General features: G+C 57.7%; 2 protein-coding genes across 5 annotated transcripts in view; one reads left to right on the forward strand and one right to left on the reverse strand.

The window, feature by feature from the left end:
* CLCN2 (chloride voltage-gated channel 2) overlaps positions 1–13,736 on the reverse strand; it is a 16,292-nt gene extending 2,556 nt beyond the window's left edge. The window contains exons 1-22 of one of the 3 annotated variants that reach the window (XM_017538360.2): positions 13,370–13,736; positions 10,974–11,130; positions 10,679–10,810; positions 9,946–10,074; positions 9,727–9,860; positions 9,525–9,602; positions 9,366–9,444; positions 9,109–9,234; positions 8,930–9,014; positions 8,743–8,844; positions 7,508–7,592; positions 7,206–7,361; positions 6,754–6,823; positions 6,407–6,517; positions 5,963–6,176; positions 5,531–5,664; positions 5,127–5,299; positions 4,911–5,025; positions 4,616–4,689; positions 4,333–4,386; positions 4,185–4,223; positions 3,905–4,009 (exon numbers count right to left, since the gene is read on the reverse strand). In XM_017538360.2, the coding sequence (XP_017393849.1) occupies positions 3,905–4,009; positions 4,185–4,223; positions 4,333–4,386; positions 4,616–4,689; positions 4,911–5,025; positions 5,127–5,299; positions 5,531–5,664; positions 5,963–6,176; positions 6,407–6,517; positions 6,754–6,823; positions 7,206–7,361; positions 7,508–7,592; positions 8,743–8,844; positions 8,930–9,014; positions 9,109–9,234; positions 9,366–9,444; positions 9,525–9,602; positions 9,727–9,860; positions 9,946–10,074; positions 10,679–10,810; positions 10,974–11,130; positions 13,370–13,435 (2,418 nt within the window). In that variant the 5' untranslated portion in view covers positions 13,436–13,736. The remainder of the gene's footprint in view (positions 1–3,904; positions 4,010–4,184; positions 4,224–4,332; positions 4,387–4,615; positions 4,690–4,910; positions 5,026–5,126; positions 5,300–5,530; positions 5,665–5,962; positions 6,177–6,406; positions 6,518–6,753; positions 6,824–7,205; positions 7,362–7,507; positions 7,593–8,742; positions 8,845–8,929; positions 9,015–9,108; positions 9,235–9,365; positions 9,445–9,524; positions 9,603–9,726; positions 9,861–9,945; positions 10,075–10,678; positions 10,811–10,973; positions 11,131–13,369) is intronic. The other 2 variants (XM_017538361.2, XM_017538365.2) reach the window with 2 other exon arrangements.
* A 1,024-nt stretch (positions 13,737–14,760) lies between these two features.
* Positions 14,761–17,909, forward strand: part of POLR2H (RNA polymerase II, I and III subunit H) — a 6,555-nt gene continuing 3,406 nt past the window's right edge. The window contains exons 1-3 of one of the 2 annotated variants that reach the window (XM_017538370.2): positions 14,761–15,504; positions 17,078–17,161; positions 17,245–17,338. In XM_017538370.2, the coding sequence (XP_017393859.1) occupies positions 15,294–15,504; positions 17,078–17,161; positions 17,245–17,338 (389 nt within the window). In that variant the 5' untranslated portion in view covers positions 14,761–15,293. Of the gene's footprint in view, positions 15,514–17,077; positions 17,162–17,244; positions 17,339–17,909 lie in introns of both variants that reach the window. The other variant, XM_037741945.1, reaches the window with a different exon arrangement.

Raw genomic sequence — 17,909 nt, forward strand, 5'->3', positions numbered from 1 at the left:
CTCCTGAGTAGCTGGGATTACAGGCACGCGCCACCATGCCCAGCTAATTTTTTGTTATTTTTAGTAGAGACGGGGTTTCACCGTGTTGACCAGGATGGTCTCGATCTGTTGACCTCGTGATCCACCCGCCTCGGCCTCCCAAAGTGCTGGGATTACAGGCTTGAGCCACCACGCCCGGCCAAGGTTTCCTGTTTTAATAATCTCTTAGCCTTGTCTCCTGCTGGTCAAATAACCCCTCTCTTCTTCTCCCAAGGAGCCTATTAAATAGTTGCCTTGAATTTTCTTTTTCCCCACAGTCCTAATCAGGTGAGCTTCTGGCAGGCAATATGCCTTTCAGGTTTGCTAACCACTTGCCCCTGGTGGTCACCAAATCTTACCAGTTCACTTGGTGAACAGCCTGGCCATGCCCGACTGTAGCCTCACCATCCTCACAAAGACCGGGGCTGCAGCAGCCTCACGGGCTCTCCCCCTCCCTGGCTCCCCTCCCTCCAGTCTGGCCCTTCTTATCCTGTGCACTTTGTCAAACTTGCCTACATGCCAGACTCCCTAGAATGACCCATGAGACCCTTCCCAAGCCAACCCCAGCCCATCTTTATGGCCTCAGATTCCACTGTGCATACCAGCTTCCACCTTCACAATCCCTTATCTTTTTCTGAAAACATTAATTTCTTCCACATTTCAGCTCTTCTCTCATTACAGTATTTTTTTTTTTTTTTTTTTTTTTTGAGACAAAGTTTCACTCTGTCACCCAGGCTGGAGTGCAGTGGCACAATCTTGTCTCACTGCAACCTCTGCCTCTTGGGTTCAAGTGATCCTTCTGCCTCAGCCTCCCAAGTAGCTGGGACGATAAGCATGTGCCATCATGCCCAGCTAATTGTTGTATTTTTAGTGGAGACAGGGTTTCACCATGTTGGGCAGGCTGGTCTTGAACTCTTGATGTCATGCTCTGCTCACCTCAGCCTCCCAAAGTGCTGGGATTACAGGTGTGAGTCACCATGCCCAGCCTCATTACAGTATTTTAATTTTAGTTAAAAAAAAAAATTTTTTTTTGGCCAGGCACAGTGGCTCATGCCTGTAATCCCAGCACTTTGGGAGGCCGAGGCAAGTGATCACTTGAGATCAGGGGTTCGAGACCAGCCTGGCCAACATAGTAAAACCCTGTCTCTACTAAAAATACAAAAAAATTAGCTGGATGTGGTGACATTCTCCTGTAATCCCAGCTACTCGGGAGGCTGAGGCAGGAGAGTCACTTGAACCTGGGAGGTGGAGGTCTCAGTGAGCAGAGATCACGCCACTGCACTCTAGCCTGGTGGATCCAGCAAGACTCCGTCTCAAAAAAAAAAAAAAAAAAAAAAATTTTGTTAGAAGACAGTCTTGCTATGTTGCTCAGGTTGGACTTGAACTCCTGGGCTCAGTCCTCCTACCTCAGCCTCCCAAGTAGCTAGGACTACAGGTGCGCCACCATGCCCAGCACACGTTATCTTTTAAAATTCATCTCAGTGTGAGTAGTAGGAGTAGTGACAGTAATTCCTAACATCCATCAAATATTTCCTGTGTGCGAGGCTCTACTGTAGGAGCTTCACATGTTTCAAGTCCTTTAATTCTTAGAAAACCCAGTGAGGTGTGATCCGCAATTCAGAGTTAGGGAAAGGATGCACAGAGAGGCTCAGAAACTTAGCAAGGCACACAGCAAGCTAGCATGCGGCAGAGTGGGAGTTTGGATTCAGGCCTGGCCCTCGTCCTGGCCCCCGCTGCGGGCTTTGCCATTGCTTCTCCGAGGGTGGCTCTGAGTGAGTTACTTCCTAGCTGCTGCAGTGATCTCCAGATGCACGATTCCGAAGTAGCCTCCACTGTATTCTCTCCCTTATCTGAATGTTCCCCTCCTGAGCTGAATGGGGTGACTACCTATTGTAAGGACACTCTGAATGCTGATCTTTTGTGTTCTTATCACTTCTAGTTCTTTGTACATTTGTTAGTTGGTTCCTCAAAGGCTTCTTCTCTTCCTCTGATTTTTAAGTTTGTAACAAATATCTACTTTGTTCTTTTTCATTTAATTTAATTAGCTATCAGGGAGCCCATTGGAGGGCCTGTACTTCTTGGGCCTGGGAATAGTGAACTGGCAGGGAGAGGGACAACATGGCCTTCTGGAAGAATCCTGGGAGCAGGGCCAGGAAATCTGGGCTCTGGGCCGGACTCTGCTATGCTGACTTAGGCACAGGACCCCCCCCACCTCACTGCATGCCTCAGTTTCCCTATGTATTAATATGGTTAAGGCCACAGGCTTTTGAGTCAGACCATCTTGGATTCCAGGCTCAGTTCTGCTACTTATTATTAATTTTTTGAGATGGAGTTTTGCTCTTGTCATCCAGGCTGGAGAGCAATGCCATGAACTCCACTCACTGCAACCTCCACCTCCCATGTTCAAGCGATTCTCCTGCCTCAGCCTCCTGAGAAGCTGGGATTACAGGTGGCCGCCACCATGCCTGGCTAATTATTTGTATTTTTAGTAGAGACGGGGTTTTACCATGTTGGCCAGGCTGGTCGCAAACTCCTGACCTCAGGAGATCCACCTGCCTTGGCCTCCCACAGTGCTGGGATTACAGGCGTGTGCCACCACACCCGGCCAGTCTGCTACTTATTAGCTGTGTGTCCTTGTGCGACTTGCTCAACCTCTCTGAATCTCAATTTCCTCATCTATGAAAACTTGCTAATAGTGTGGCTGTGATGATTAAACACTTGAAGAGCTTAGCACGGTGTCTGGCACCATAGCAAGCACTCGAAAAATGGCAGCATGGTCACCATCCTGACGTGAGGAGGAAGGAAGATCGCTGGAAAAGCCTCAGAGGCTTCGGGAGGAAAGGCTGTGAATAGAAGCCCTCTCAGGCTGACTCCCTTTTTTCTTGCGACTGCACTGTAGTCTGCCACTCACCCGAGGACTTCACATTCCTTTATTACCTTTTGCCTTTTTGTTTCTCTTTTGTCCCCTGTGCTTTCTGCCTCAGTCTCCGCTTATCCATGCTATCTGGCTCTTAGGCACAGCTTGTGTGTGAGCTAAATGCCCAACATGCAGGTTTTGGGCGCATCTATCTGCCTCCTATCCCCTCCCCCAAGCCCCAGTGCTTCAAGGCTTGTACATTACGCCTGTCAAATATTTAGCTAAAACACCCCTTGGCTTCTGCTAGTCCTAAGAGCCATTTTGCCAGCTTGCTGGGTGGCCTGAAGATGCCCAGCCATGCGGCTGCCCTCCTTGGGAGTTCTGGAAGCAGAGAGCTCCTGGCTGCCCTGGTGTCTGCCTCGCCCACCACCAGCAGCCTACTCAGCTCCTCTGCCCAGTTCTGCTGAGCCATCTTCCTGCATCCCTACCAGTTTCCCTTTGGCCCGCAGTAAGTCAGACGTTCTGCGGTCTGACATTCCAGGTCCCCCACTGGGTGCTTCTCATCTTTGTTTATCATCTCTCCTCTGCAGTCTCCCCACCCCTACTTGGATGTTTGTTAGCTTGTATATTGGATTTTCTTATCCTGCCTGTTTCTCACCCATTTTTTCCCACGTGGGTGTATCAACCTTGGGCTCTGGTGGCCTCCTGCCTAGCTCTGGCCCTGGCCTGGCCTTCTGGCTTCCACCCAGTTCAAGCCCTGTCTTTGTTGCTTCTTTGGTCCAGAGTTCCCTCAAGGGCGAGGCTGAGCAGAAGAAAAATGATGCCTAGCTCCACCACAGAGCAGGAGGAGGCTGCTCTCAGCCTCCCATCATCCAAGCAATATGTCTAAAAAACATCTCAGCTCTGAGCCAACTCCCTTCTCCTCTCTCCTTCCTCACTGGCCTGAGTCCAAACTTGTAGGAGAACCAAGATCCCCACTGTGTCCTCTTGAGAGCCCAGACCAGCCCTGGGCCAGGCTGCTGGCCCTACCTTGTGCAAAGAGGTCCGCTCCACCAGCTGGAAGGGAGCAGGATCAATTTTGCAGTCACTGAAGTTGACAGGTTCATCTAGTTGCTGCTCCTCCCACTCCAGAATCTGAGGGGAAGAGACTAGGCGGGTTAGGGAGAAAGTGCCTGTAGCTGACCTCCACCTCCCTGCAAGCTGCCTGCCCTTTTTCCAGCAACATGGTGCCTCCCATGGGGACAGCAGCCAAGACAATGACTGAACATACCCAGGAAGAAACAGGGTCCAGAGTCCAGTGGCACCTTACCTCTTCTGGGCTCATCTCGCCTTCCAGGTCCAAGTCACTCTAGGAGAGAGGGAGGGAGGCTGGCAGCTAGGGGCTCTGGAGTTTATCCAGCCAGACCCTGCCTCCCTGCCTGGTGCTCCCGAGCTGCTGGAAGAGTGGGCACACTTACTGCCAGGGAGATTCGGACCCGCTTCGACTTGCGCTTCTCACAGGATTCCAACTTCTCCAATTTTTGTCAGAGCCAAACCAGACAGATAAGGAGTTGGGGTTACAGGGAGAGGGGCATGAGGGGAAGTGGTGAGCCCAGGGGAAGGGCACAGCGCAGGGCCCGAGCTGACAGCAGGGAGGGCTGAAGGGCAGGGAGAATGGAGGCAGGCTCTGCAGGGTGGTCTCTGCATTGGAGAGGGAGCAGGGGAAAAAGCAAGCTGGGAGGAGAGGCCTCAGCCACTCACCTCCGAAGCAGCCTCTGGGGGTGGACTGCCACAGAAGAGGCTCCGGAGGGCGATGCCTCCCGATTCTGTGCTCCCTGTGTTCCCAAACATAAGGTCCCAGGGGGCAATGTCATCTTTTGGGGAGAGGACCAGGAAAGGTAAAGAAGCTGGGGGAGAGGTACCCTAGTTCCAGCCTTGGCCCATGTGGGCAGCCTCCTCCAGCTGGGATGTACCCCAGCAATGGGGCTGGCCAGGGACTCGAATGGATCTCAGCAGCTTGGCTCAGGCTCTGTGGACAGAGGAGAGATGGGCTCACCTGTGGGACTCTCTCCAAGGTTCCGGGTGACACTGGGCCCTCTCTTGAGTGCAGGCTTTAGGGGCTTGTGGGTCTCCCCCAGGACTGCTGGGAAGCCTGAGTCTTCTGTGTTCACCTGCATGGGCGGGAAGGGGCCGGTGGGTCACGGTCCCAGACCACCCTCCCAGTCAGTCCCCACAGTGATATATAGGATGCGTTTGTGGCTTTTGCTCTCACCTGGAAACAGACAGAAGACTCAGGGCTAGGGGCACCCTCCTGATCAGATGGTGGGGAGGTCTGGGCAGCTCTGCGCTCCCGCATGTACTGCCGCCGGCGGGCTGGGCTCAGCTGGGCCCCCAGCAATGCCACCACCTGTGAGCGCTCGATGGAGCCCAGCAGAATCATGGACTCTGGATGGAATAGGTGGAAGGACTCAGTGAGCGGGAGCCCCTCAGCCTTGCCTTCTCTCACACTCAGAGCGGGGCCCTGCATACAGCCCACACCCAGAGGGAAGCCCCCACCTGGCAAGTGCTGGCCTGTTCCCTTTGGAACCAAGGAGACTGCTGCTGAGCTCCCTGCCCCTTCCCAAAGCTTCAACCCTGGGAGATGCCCCTAGCAGCTGGGCCCCCTCCTGGCCTCACCAGGGGACTCCACTAGGGCCAGCATTCGGCCCTTGGTCCTGTGCAGTGCCAACCGCAGGTCCCGGAAGGTGCAGCTGAGGGCCACGTGGGGCACATCCCGCACCATGATGTCCTCCACTCGCACCCGGTACTGCCTGGGGGCCGAGAGGGGCGCCTGGTTTACGGTCCACATGGGGAGCATTCCCAGAGCACTACCATCCCAGGGCCACAAGGAAGGCCCCACAGCCCAACCATGGGGACAGGGCTAAGGGCCAAGGGGTGCTCCCACCCTTCTTTCTGAACAGCAGGGGCCAGCTACAGCCTCTCGGGGTGTGGACGAGGGCGGCTCATCTCCCAGCTTCATGGCTCAGGCCCTCGCTGGAGGTGGGTGTAGGGACCTAGGGTGCCCTCTGCCCCTCACCCACGACCCCCTTAGCCCCCGGCCCTCCGTACTGGTGGCGGCCCCAGCCCAGCTCAGGCAGGTAGGGCAGTTTCTTGATTCGGATGATGCTGTCGTAGAGGGAGGGCTGTAGACTCTGGGCCACAGCGTTGGCCAGGATGACGGCGATCATGACCGGCAGTATGTGAGCGATCTGGCCTGTGAGCTCGAACACGATCACAGCCGTGGACACGGTGTGCGTCACCGCTCCTGCCAACGCAGCCGCCCCTGTGGACGGTCACACTCAGTCTCCTCAGGGTGCCCAGGCTCCAGAAGACCCTCCACAACCAGGGCAGGTCCTGAGTGGGTCCCTCAGGGCCACCCAGTACAGTCCTGGGACCAGGCCTGTGTATCTGAGGGAAGCTGGGTTTCTGCCAGCAGGGGGCACCAGAGTCTCATCCTGTGGCCAGGGCGCGGATGGGGGGTCTTCCAAGGCCAACTGGACCTGAGGCACTCACCGACCACCGCATAGCCCCCAGGCACAATCCGGTAGGTGCTGCTGTCTGTGTGAATTCCATCTGGGAACCAGGCGGCCATACTTTCACCCACCAGACGCCCAAATGCTGCTCCTTCAGGGAGGGGGGTGGGAAGAGAAAGAGGCAGTGGAGGGGGAGGGCGGGGGCACTAGGAAGAGAGAAGGTCAGAGGGTGAGGGGGGGCCGGCGGGTCATTCAGTGCAGGGCACAGTCCTGCAGGGTCGGGGTTCGGGCTAGGGCTGAACCAAAAACCCACTCTTGGGGATGGGGATGGTCATGGGTGGGGAGGGGCGGAGTGCAGCCCAGGAGAGCAGGCAGCTTAGAACTTACCAATGACAAAGACAGGCATGAAGGCCCCACAGGGGACTGGGATGGTGGTGGCCAGGGCAGACATCCAGAACTGCAGGCAGGGGGTGGGTCAGAGGCGAAAAGGCTCCACCGGGCCCCAGGCAGCCCCCAGCTCCACCCAGGAGAAGGCTGCTTTGCTGTTCAGGTAGGCGTGACCCTCCCAGCTACCCCGGAACCCCCAGGCCTCCTAGGTGAAGGGAAGGGACGGACTCTGGAAGCAGATGACTAGGGTTCAGATCATTGCTCTGCCCTCTAGCTGGGTGACTTTGGGCCACCGACTTCACCCTTGTGCTTTGACTCCCCACCTTTCAAACGGGGATAATAGTGCCTTTACCATGGCACTGTGGAGAGACGTGGAGGAGGGAGCACTGCGTGGCAGGTGCTTAGAAGGGCATGCGATGTAAAGGTTAGCAGCGTACCCAGGAGGTGCCCACCTTCATGAGAATGAAGATGACCAGGGTGAGGAAGACATTGGCACGTGGTGGGCTCCAGGCCTGTGAGGTGCTGGGTGGTTCTAGCTCCTCCACCAGGCCCTGGCGGACCCATGTCCGATTGTCAAACAGGGTGACCAGCGTCTCTTTCTGTGAGAGCTAGAGTGAACAGGGTGCCTCAGGCCGGGGAACTGGCAGGTCAAAGGGAAGAGGTCCATGGGATGCCATAGTCATGCTGGGGCTGCTGGCCTTGGAGGGAATGCCTTCCAAGGGAAAGCATGAGCCCCTGTTCTGGCTTCGGTTACCTGTCCAGCCATGAACTGTCCAAAGCCCGGGGGGAAGGTCAGCGTGGAGATGAGCAGGGTCACCAGAGCCGGGAAGAGTAGGCGTCTAGAGTCGTAGGTTTAACAGCATCAGTCTTGGGTGGCCAAGGGCTGGGTGCCCTCGAATATCTCAGGGCTGAGGTCAGAGCACAGCCTTGGCTCTTTCATGAAAGCACTCAGTTCTGAGAGGAGGTCCCTTTGCTGTTTACGGCATGATGGCCCGAGGGTGATGGCGGACTGCGGTTATTCTAAGAGCAGGGGTCTGACTCACAGGCCTTTCTCTTGACCCCTGACTCTGTAGGTGGGCAGCAGCAGCAGCAGGGCCCCTGAGCCCTCCCGGGGCCCCCTGAGTTGTTATTCCACCCTCAGAAGCCCATCTGAAGGGCGCGTCGTGTGACGGGGTGGGGAAGTTTCTGCCTCTGCCTGTCTCTCTGCGATGACTTAGGGTGAAGGCCACTGTTGGGGGAACCTGGGGTCACTCGTGAAGTTGACCAGAGGTTGCGGGGAGCAGGTTCAGCTGGTTGCCCTCACTCTGAAGGACGTCATTCCCAAGGGAAGTCATGCTTCAGGCCTCCCCACTCCCAATCCTCAGGGTTACACTGAGAGAGCTGTGTTCTGAAGATAAAAAAATCTCGGCTGGGCACGGTGGCTCACGCCTGTAATCCTAGCACTTTGGGAGGCCGAGGAGTGTGGATCACCTGAGGCTGGGAGTTCGAGACCAGCCTGACCAACATAGAGAAACCCCGACTCTATGAAAAATACAAAATTAGCTGGGCATGGTGGTGCATGCCTGTAATCCCACCTACTCAGGAGGCTGAGGCAGAAGAATCGCTTGAACCCAGGAGGCGGAGGTTGCAGTGAGCCGAAATCATGCCGTTGCACTCCAGCCTGGGCAACAGAGTGAGACTCTGTCTCAAAGAAAAAAAAAAAAAAAAAACCTCATCCATCCCCATGGATCATGGGGGGAAACTGAGGCTCGAACACTCTCCAGAGAGCACTCCTATATAGGCCAGGCCAGAGGACCTGACTATAAACTTAAAAGCGCCAATTTTCAGGCAATTCATGTGAACATAAAAATGTTCAGTCAACACCGCTGGCTGATTTCTCAGTGGAGTGGCTGTTTGACTCGGCCGTTTTCTCGCCATCACTGTGCCCTGGCCCCCACGCAGCCCCCATACAACCCAAAGCAACCTGGAGAGGAGCTGAGAGCCACTCACTTCCTCATGAGGAAGCGATTGATGGTTTTCTGCTTCCGCATCACCTGGACAATCTTCCGGTTCAGGTAGACGAAGAGGGCTCCCCCGAAGCCACTAGCAATACTGGAAAGGGAAGAGGCGCCCAAGTGAATGCGCATCCTCTGGAAACCCCCTTCTCTCCGACACCCACAGCCCCTCAGCTCCTCACCCAATGACAGCAAAGGCCGGCAGCTCCTGCAGGTCAAAGGGGAAGTCGAGCCGGAACCGGGTTTTGAAGAGGGCCGTGATGGTCTCTACAAGGAAGAGGAGCAGAGGGAGGCAGGCCTAGCCTCCTGGGCCCCCAACCTGGTACCATCTCAGGCTGCCCTCAGCCCCCAGGTGCCCCACCTTCATCCCGGTTCCAGACTGCCAAGACCCGGAAGATGAAGGCACTGAAGGTGGCGGCGAAGAAGCCCCGCCAGTAGTTCCGCACCGCGAAGAAGGTGGAGGTGACCTCGATGCTGAAGAGGACGCCTATGAGGGGGAGGAAGGCTGCCACTTGAGTCCTGGGTCTGGCCTGTGGCCTCAGACCCAGATGAGAGGGGCAGAGGAGGAGAGGCCAAGGGCAGGGTTATGGGGCTGGGCTGACCTGGGACCCCTCCTACCTCCAATCGGAGCCGCAAAGCAGCAGCCCACCCCCACGGCACAGGCGGCAGCCAGCATCTCTGTGTTCCGGGATTCATTCTGGCGAGAGTGGTGGCAAGAGGGGGTCAGCCGTGGGCTCAGCAGCCTCTGCCCTCCACTGTCCCTAGGGTGCCCCTTACCTCATAGATACCCCCAAAGAGGGAGAGGAACTTGCTGAGGAGGGCGGCACACATGCTTGCGATATGCACAAAAGGGCCCTGCAGGGTAGGGCAGGCGGTGAGTTGGGAGGGGCAGGCAGTGAGTTGGGAGGGGCCTGCCCTGACCTTGGCCTGCCTTCTCTTCCGCCAGGAGGAGCTCCTTCATTCCCCAACCTGCACTGACCTCTTTGCCAAGTGGCATCCCGCTGCCCAGGGCGCAGGTCAGCCCGATGACCTTAGCGACAAAGGTCTTGAGCGTGAGGTATTCTTTCAGCACCACTCCTCGAAGGATGGTCTTCATCTCAGGGATGCCAGAGCCTGGGGAGGGAGCGGTCTCAGGAGAGGCATTTGATGTGCCCATTTCAGGGGTCCCGCCTCTGCCCTCCCTTCTCTTTGAATGTACCGACAGCCTGAGGGGCCAGGATCTGTGTGAATCCAGCTGAGAAAGTGATGAGGACGACAGGGTAGGTGACCCAGGCCAGGTACTGGAGCAAGATGCTGGCATTCAAGCCCCGGGACATCCACTGCTGAGCTGTGGGAAGAGGACCTGCTGGACCCCCAGGGCACCCCCACTGCTGAGCTGTGGGAAGAGGACCTGCTGGACCCCCAGGGCACCCCCACTGCTGAGCTGTGGGAAGAGGACCTGCTGGACCCCCAGGACACCCCCACTGCTGGGCTGTGGGAAGAGGACCTGCTGGACCCCCAGGACACCCCCACTGCTGGGCTGTGGGAAGAGGACCTGCTGGACCCCCAGGGCACCCCCACTGCTGGGCTGTGGGAAGAGGACCTGCTGGACCCCCAGGACACCCCTACAGCCTGGCCACTGGACCACACTGATATGACAAGCCATCCCATGGAATACCACACAGAGTCTGTGCACAGGGGAAGGAAAGGGTCCCTGAGAGCATTCACTGGGACAAAGCCAAATCTAGGCCAGAGGATCGCTTGGAGTGGGGAGGCAAGAAGCTGCACCCTATGGAAGTCGCCGAGATTATGCCCGAATCTGGGCAGTCAGACTGGCTAGGGAAAGTGGTCAGTAGCCAAGAAGCCAAGATGCCTTCCTCCATGTCTAGACCAGTATGGCATTGAAGCAGGAGGGTTCTTCCCAGTCCTCCCCTGCCAGCTCTTGCCCTCACCTTGTAGACAGGCAGCAATGGCATAGTCCATGGCCCAGCTGACTAGTGCCATGAGGAGCCCCAGCAGGACCAGGAAGATCCAGTCTTCACCAACCCTGGATACTAGGAACTTGTGGCAGCGGACAGAACAGACTGGGCGCAGGGAAGGGAAGAAGCAGGAGGTTGGCACCAGAGTGCTCCTACCCCTTTTACCGCCCCCTCAACTGCCCCGTCCCCCATCAGCAGCTCTAATGGCCTCCGGTCCCCTCAGCACAGCACAGCACAGCCAGGTCCCCTGCCCCAACCCAGTTCTCACTGCGGCATCGGGCGCAACGGCTCCGTCCATATTCCAAAAGCTCTGGGGCAGCCCGAGGGGAAGGGGGACCCTTCCAGGGCTCAGGCCCTCCCAGGCGAATCCGAGCAGCTTCCTCTTTGGCAAAGGCCCCAAGGTCCTGAGTGTACCGGCCATACATCTGGAGCAACAGTGAGGATGGGGGCGCTCGAGGTCATGGGCTGAGTGGGGGTCCAGGGAGGGTTCTTAGAGCCCCCACTCCCCCTCTCCCAGCCCCCACACTGGGTATCCCTCTCGGAGGCACAGCTCCGATTCTGGCCCGAGGTGTGGGAACAATGCACAGTGCAGACTGTGGGGGCTGTCCTGGCCAGAGTGATGGGGACAGCCAAGGTACAGGGACACAGCTCTGGGGGTGGCAGCATAATCGGTCCTCTTCTCACAGGCCTGGGGCGGGGGCATTGAGGAGGAGTGAGAGGGAAGGCCCCAGAGGAGGAAAAGATGGAAAAACCTGTGGCACAGTCTAAAAGTGGGAGGCGGGAAGGTCAGGGGGTAAGGGGTGATCAAGGGCACATGGGCAACAATAAGAGCCTCGTGGAACTCGGGGCAGCTGAGTTGGGCCCAGGAGCAGGCGAGGCCCCAATCCTTATCACGTTCCTCCTGGGCCTCTGGCCTGTGATGAACTCAGCTGCACCCCTCCCAGCCACCCTAATCCCCTTGTCCCCATTCTCAACCGCCACCCCCACCGGCCTGCCAGCCCAGCTAGGAGTGGAAAGCCTCTCGCCCGGGGTGGGTGGAGAAGTCTTGGTGGCCTCAGACCCACTCTGGAGCTGCACTGAGCCCAGCAGTGGGCTGGGGGACAGTGGAAGCTGCGGATGGCTGGGCTGTGACTGTGGATGCTGGGGTGATGGGACGGGAGAGTCGCCTGAACCAGGGCTAGACCTGCCAAGCTGGGCGTGTGTTGGGGGCGGGGAGGAGTAGATTCCGGCTGCCACCCGCAGAGCTTCGGGACACAAAGGGCTCCTGTTGGGGCTGGGATGGGGGGAGGGAGGGAAAGATAGAGAGGGTGAGAGATAGAAAGTGAGGAAAGGGAAAGCAAAGAGGAGAGAGGGAACTAGGGAGGAGAAAGGAAAAGAGAAAAGAGGCAAGGAGAAGGGACGGGCAAGAGAAAGAAGGGGATGACGGTGGAAGAAGTCGGGAGGAGGAAGCGAAGCACGGAGGGTGTGAAAAGGCAGGCACAGTGTAGGAGGAGGGAGGGAAAGACAAAGGACGGGACGGAACGGGGGAGGCTGGAGCACAGAGTGCCCGGGACGGAGCTGGCCCCTGAGAGCTCATTCCAGAGACAGCTGGAAGGGACGGAGATGGAGAGGTGGCCGGTGCAACAGAGGCACCATGTCAGAGGCCAGGTACTTGGCTTCCTTGACCATGCTCCTATCCTGGTCTGGGCAGACTGACAAGTATCTCCTACCCCATCCCAAGGGATGGTTCCTTTACCCTTACCTACTCCCACCTCTCCCTGCCATCCTGATTCATCCAGCTACTCTCTCCTAACTGGGCACCTCCCAGACTCAGTTATAGCCTCTCTTCCTAAGACGTTCCCTCCCTGCCACCTTCCTGGGCAAATTCCAGCCCAAGCTGGTAGGGGCCCTTCCTTTCTCTAGGGTTGGGTCTTCCACCTCAGTGACATTGGGGTCACGTGGCTTCTCAAATACCAAATAACAATGGGGGCAATGAGTCGGCTCAGAGCCCAGGACCCCTGCTTCTAATGGGGTCAAGTGACACACCCTGGGGTGGGTGGGGGCTGGCTACCCCGCGTCAGCATGGACAAAGGTCCCAACTCCCACACCCATTCCTGCTTCACCTACCCTCCCCAAAGCTCCTGTTCCCCAGAGTGGCAAGCCACCTTTTCCAGAGTCAACAGAAGGGCTCCTGCCAACGCTGGGTGTGGAGCCCTCAGAGGTAGGGGCTGGGGCTGCCCCTCTTTCTACACACTGGATTCTATGCTTAGCACGGTGCCAGGCGCAAGCCAGGGACACAGGGAATGTCTTGGGTGGCGGAGACAGTGGCGTGGAGAAAGTTCAATGGTGTGAATGGTGCCGCGGAAGGGGCAGTGGGTGCTGAGACTCGGGCCCAGGTGGTGAGGGGAGAAGCAAAGGAAACGTGTGTGTTGGGGGGTGAAGGGAAGGGCACCTGGGACAAACACCTGGTGTCCTTCTCCTCTGCAGGCCCTCAGCCTCAGCGAGAAGCCAGCATGCAGCTTTCCATCCCTTCGGCCCCGCAGCCTCGGACTTCCGAGCCTCAGTTTCCCCAGCTCAAAAAGCTGGGACGGGATTCGGGTAGGCCCCTGGTCCTCGCGCTGCCGAGGGTAACCTGGTGCAGCGGTCCCGGAGCGCACTCCTCGGGCTGGGCTCGGCTTCACTTACCAGGGTCTGCTCGTACTGCAGCGCCCGCGGCTCCATCCCCTCCTCCGCTGCCGCGGCCGACGCCATCTCCCTGCACTGCCCTCTCGCCTCCCTCCGCGGCTCCGGCTCTGCCCTCTGCTCGGCTTCCGGCCCGCAGAGTCCGCGCCCGCGGCCGTCCCGTCCCCGCAGCCCGGGAGGCCGAGAGCAGAGTGCGGCGGGCCCCGGGCGGGCGCCGCAGGCGCGGCCTCCGGCTCGTGTCCCCTCCTCGGCGGGCGGGCCGAGGGCGGTGCCCTCTGCGCTGCTCCGCCCGCCCGCCGGCCCATCTGAGGGGCCGGCCCAGCCCGGCCGGGGTCCGCGCGGGGCCTTCCGAGAGGCGGCAGGGGGCGCTGAGCAGACGGGAGCCCGCGCGGGCTCCCCGCGGAGGCCGGGGCAGGAGAGGGGCGCCCGGGGCCGGGCACGGGCGGGTCCGCGGGCACGTGGAGGGGCCGGGCCGGGCTGGCGGTTCCCTGCGTCCGGGCAGGAGGGGCTGCAGATGCCGGAGCTCCGCAGGGCTCGGGGCTGGGGGTGCGGAGCGCTCTACATCGGACGCCTCCGGGTCAGCCCGTTAGGAGCCGCCTCCCCTCATCCGTCCGAGGGGACGAGCGGCCCGGACAGGCCTGTCAGGGCTGAGCAGCAAAGCCGGGAGGATTCGGAGCGGATCGGGGCCGTCTTCCTCACCCCTTCCTTTCCCCGGGCTCCCCCGGGGACGTGCACCTGGAGCAACCTGGCCTGCGGCGTGTGCGGGGCTGGAGGCTGGGAGGGCCCGGGAAGGGGTAGGCCGGAGGAGGGGAGCTCCAGGGGCCGGGAGTCCACGCCCGGGACGCGGGCGCGGGGAGCAGAGGTCGCTTCTCCCTGGCTGGGCCCAAGGAGGAAACCGAGTCGCTGCTGCCGTCCCTCCGCTTTCGGGGAACGGTATGCTGGTGCTCGGGGTTCTCTGTCAGGGGCCAGGGAAGGATAGCAAAGAGGGCGGAGCGCGCGCAGGGCGGACGGGCAGCGGAGCGATAGTGCGAGAGGAGCGAGGGCGCCCAGGACGCGGACAGGATGCGGGAGAGCCAGTACCAGGAGGAAGGGCCATTTGGGAGGCAGAGGCCGGGCTCGGGGGGCGGGGGCAGTGCCCGGGGAGGGGGGCCCTGGGAGAGAAGCCACCACCCAGGAGGAAGGGCCAGTGCGAGGGAAGAGCTGGTATCCAAGGAGAGGGCAGTGCCAGGCCGAAGGGGTACGGAGGGGATCCGTGTCCAGTAAAGGGGAACGCGCAGTACCAAGCTGGAGGGGGAGTGCCCAGGGGGCGGGGCCCAGGCTGAAGGGGCGGTGCGCGGGAAGAGCCTGGCCTGGGGGAAGAGGGCAGTGTCGTGGGGTGCAGTACGAGGGGAGGGGACCATGCAGGCTTTCCACTTCTCCATAGCGACGTCATGGCAAATTCCCAAACTGGACGGATCTGGCTCGGGTTACATCCAGAAGGGCCCAGCCGGCCCGGGCCGGCCCAGGCCGGCCCAGGCGTCCTCGGTGCCTCCTGGGGGGGCTGGGCACCTCTGGGGCGGGGTTCTGCTCCACCTGCCCTCGGAGCGCACTGTGCCCTCGGCGGGCACGAGGACTGGCGGGATCGGGCTAGGGCCTGGCCGCTCTGGGCCAAGGATCAAGGTCCCTGCCTGGGTTAGGCCCCCACGCATTCCAGTCTTCTGGACCCAGACTGAAGAGGGCGCAGTAGAGCCCCAGCGTAGCAGGAGAACCCGCTCTACAGCCGCGGGAGGTCGGACCTATTGTTTCCCCGCCCTGGGCGGAGCCACCTGGCCGTGAGACCCGCCCTCAATGCCGAAGCCTCTCGGAAGCAATCTTTCGGGGAGGAAGTTAAGTAGCCCCGAGAGGGAGGCTGTGGCGGAAGTGGTCGCGTTACCGCTTGTTTGTGCGCATGCGCCGCTCTTGTCTGGCTGCCGCCTTTCTGGAGGTGCTTTTGCTTATCTCACCTCTTCTCCACGCGAGGGGGTGCGTGTACTCCCAGCTGTGGTCGCGCGTTCACCCCTTCTGCTGCTCTCGCGGCCCACTTGCGATGGCGGGCATCCTGTTTGAGGATATTTTCGATGTGAAGGATATTGACCCAGAGGGCAAGAAGTTTGACCGAGGTAAGTAAGGTACCAGGTTTGGAGGAAGAGGCTAACCTCCTCGCAAACATGTCCCTGGGCCCCATGCCCACCCAGCTCTTGTGGCCTGCTCCTACCAGCAGGTCCTGATGTAGGGACCTCCCTCAGGAAACACCTTATGAATGAGAAAACGGAGACTCCGGAGCTCTCTGGCTTCACGTGTGCCGTTCCGGGTGTCTGGATGGCCTTTTGTCATAGTGCTGGCAAACTCCTGGGCATCTTTATAATCGCTGCCTACTCTGTGCTAGACACTGTCTTGTGCGGCTCATACACACTTTGCTTTACTTATTCTCAAGAGACCTCTGCCGGGCGCGGTGACTCACGCCTGTAATCCCAGGACTTTGGGAGGCTGAGGCGGGTGGATCACTTGAGGTCAGGAGTTCGAGACCTGCCTGGCCATCATGGTGAAACCCCGTCTCTGCTAAAAAATACAAAAATAAGCCGGGTGTGGTGGTGGCGCGCCTGTAATCCCAGCTACTCCCAGCTACTTGGTAGGCTGAGGCAGGAGAATCACTTGAACCCGGGAGGCTGAAGCTGTGGTGAGCCAAGATCGGGCCACAACACTCCAGCCTGGGCGGCAGAGCAGCCTGGGCGGCAGAGCTAGACTCCATCTCAAAAAAAAAAGGTATATACTAAGCAGTTAACTCTAACTCAGAGAAGACTTTGCAAAGCGCTAAAGATTCTGAGAGCGATACAAGAATATAGACTCTGAAGTTAGATTACTTGCTATGCAGCCTTGGGTGAGTTACTCAAACTCTCAGAGAAAAACAGGGAAGGCACCACCCACCTCATGAGGACTCCTTTTTTTTTTTGAGATGGAGTCTCATTTTGTCACCCACACTGACTGGAGTGCAGTGATGTGATCTCGGCTCACTGCACTCTGCCCTCTGGGTTCAAGCAATTCTCCTGCCTCAGCCTCCCAAGTAGCTGGGATTACAGGTGTCTGCCACCACACCCAGCTAGTTTTTGTGTTTTTGGTAGAGATGGGGTTTCACCATGTTGGCCAGGCTGGTCTCCAACTCCTGACCTCCAGTGATCCACCTGCGTTGACCTCCCAAAGTGCTGGGATGACAGGTGTGAGCCACTGCACCTGGCCTACATTTCTTTATTTTGTCATTGATCAATAATTTTCTCTTTGGTGTCTCTTTCTTTGCCTGGAGACTCAGATGTTTTTCAAGATGGATGCCAGTTAGTAGACATCTTGATAACCCCTTCAGCACAGTTCCTAGCACAGAAAGAGGAAACCTTTGGATGATTTAATAACTTGCCCAGAGTCAGGTTCTCAGCCATCCAGGCAGGCCTAGAACCTGGGTATTATTTGCTGCTGGAGTATCTTTGGTTGTTTTCTGGGGATTATGTTCACGTGCCACAGTTTTTCTCCTCATTTCCTCCTTGCATATCTGGGTCTGATTGAGCCGGCATTTCTGAGAGCAGATGAGAGACCAGTGGATGTAGGCTGGGTTAGATTGAGTATTCTGTTGCATACAATCCCACACTGTAGGGTCTGCCCTGGGCCTGGCAATGCCTCTGTTACCCTTTTTCTCCTTCTCCCCAGTGTCTCGGCTGCATTGTGAGAGTGAATCTTTCAAGATGGATCTCATCTTAGATGTAAACATTCAAATTTACCCTGTAGACTTGGGTAAGTATTGAACACAGACAATAATAAGAGGCTTTATGCTACTTCAGCTATTCTTCACTCTCTGATATTGCTGTTATTTTCAGGTGACAAGTTCCGGTTGGTCATAGCTAGTACCTTGTATGAAGATGGTACCCTGGATGATGGTGAATATAACCCCACTGATGACAGGCCTTCCAGGTGAGGGAGTGAGGAAGGTAATACTTGAAATATGCCCTGAGGACTAAGTAGATAAGTGATAAGAAAGACTCTTCTGGCCGGGCACAGTGGCTCACGCCTGTAATCCCAGCACTTTGGGAGGTGGATCATGAGGTCAGGAGTTCGAGACCAGCCTGGGCAACACGGTGAAACCATGTCTCTACTAAAATACAAAAAATTAACTGGGCATGATGGCGGGCACTGCATAGTCCCAGCTTCTCAGGAAGCTGAGGCAGGAGAATTGCTTGAACCCAGGAAGCAGAGGTTGCAGTGAGCAGAGACTGGACTACTGCGTTCCAGGCTGGGCAACAGAACGAGACTCTGTCTCCAAAAAAAAAAAAAAGAAAGAAAGACTCTTCTTTAATTCCTGGAATAAATAATGATTAGCAGAATCTGAGTAACCTTAAGGAAATTTCTACACTTAAGAATTCAAACAGACCAGGTACTATGGCTCACACATGTAATTCAAGCACTTTGGGAGGCTGAGGCAGGAGGATTTCTTTTTTTTTTTTTTTTTTTTTGAAGAAAGTATTTAAAGCAAACTATTATTTCT

This window comes from Cebus imitator, unplaced genomic scaffold (assembly GCF_001604975.1).
Source record: "Cebus imitator isolate Cc_AM_T3 unplaced genomic scaffold, Cebus_imitator-1.0 Scaffold111, whole genome shotgun sequence".
In the NCBI taxonomy this organism is placed as follows: Eukaryota; Metazoa; Chordata; class Mammalia; order Primates; family Cebidae; genus Cebus; species Cebus imitator.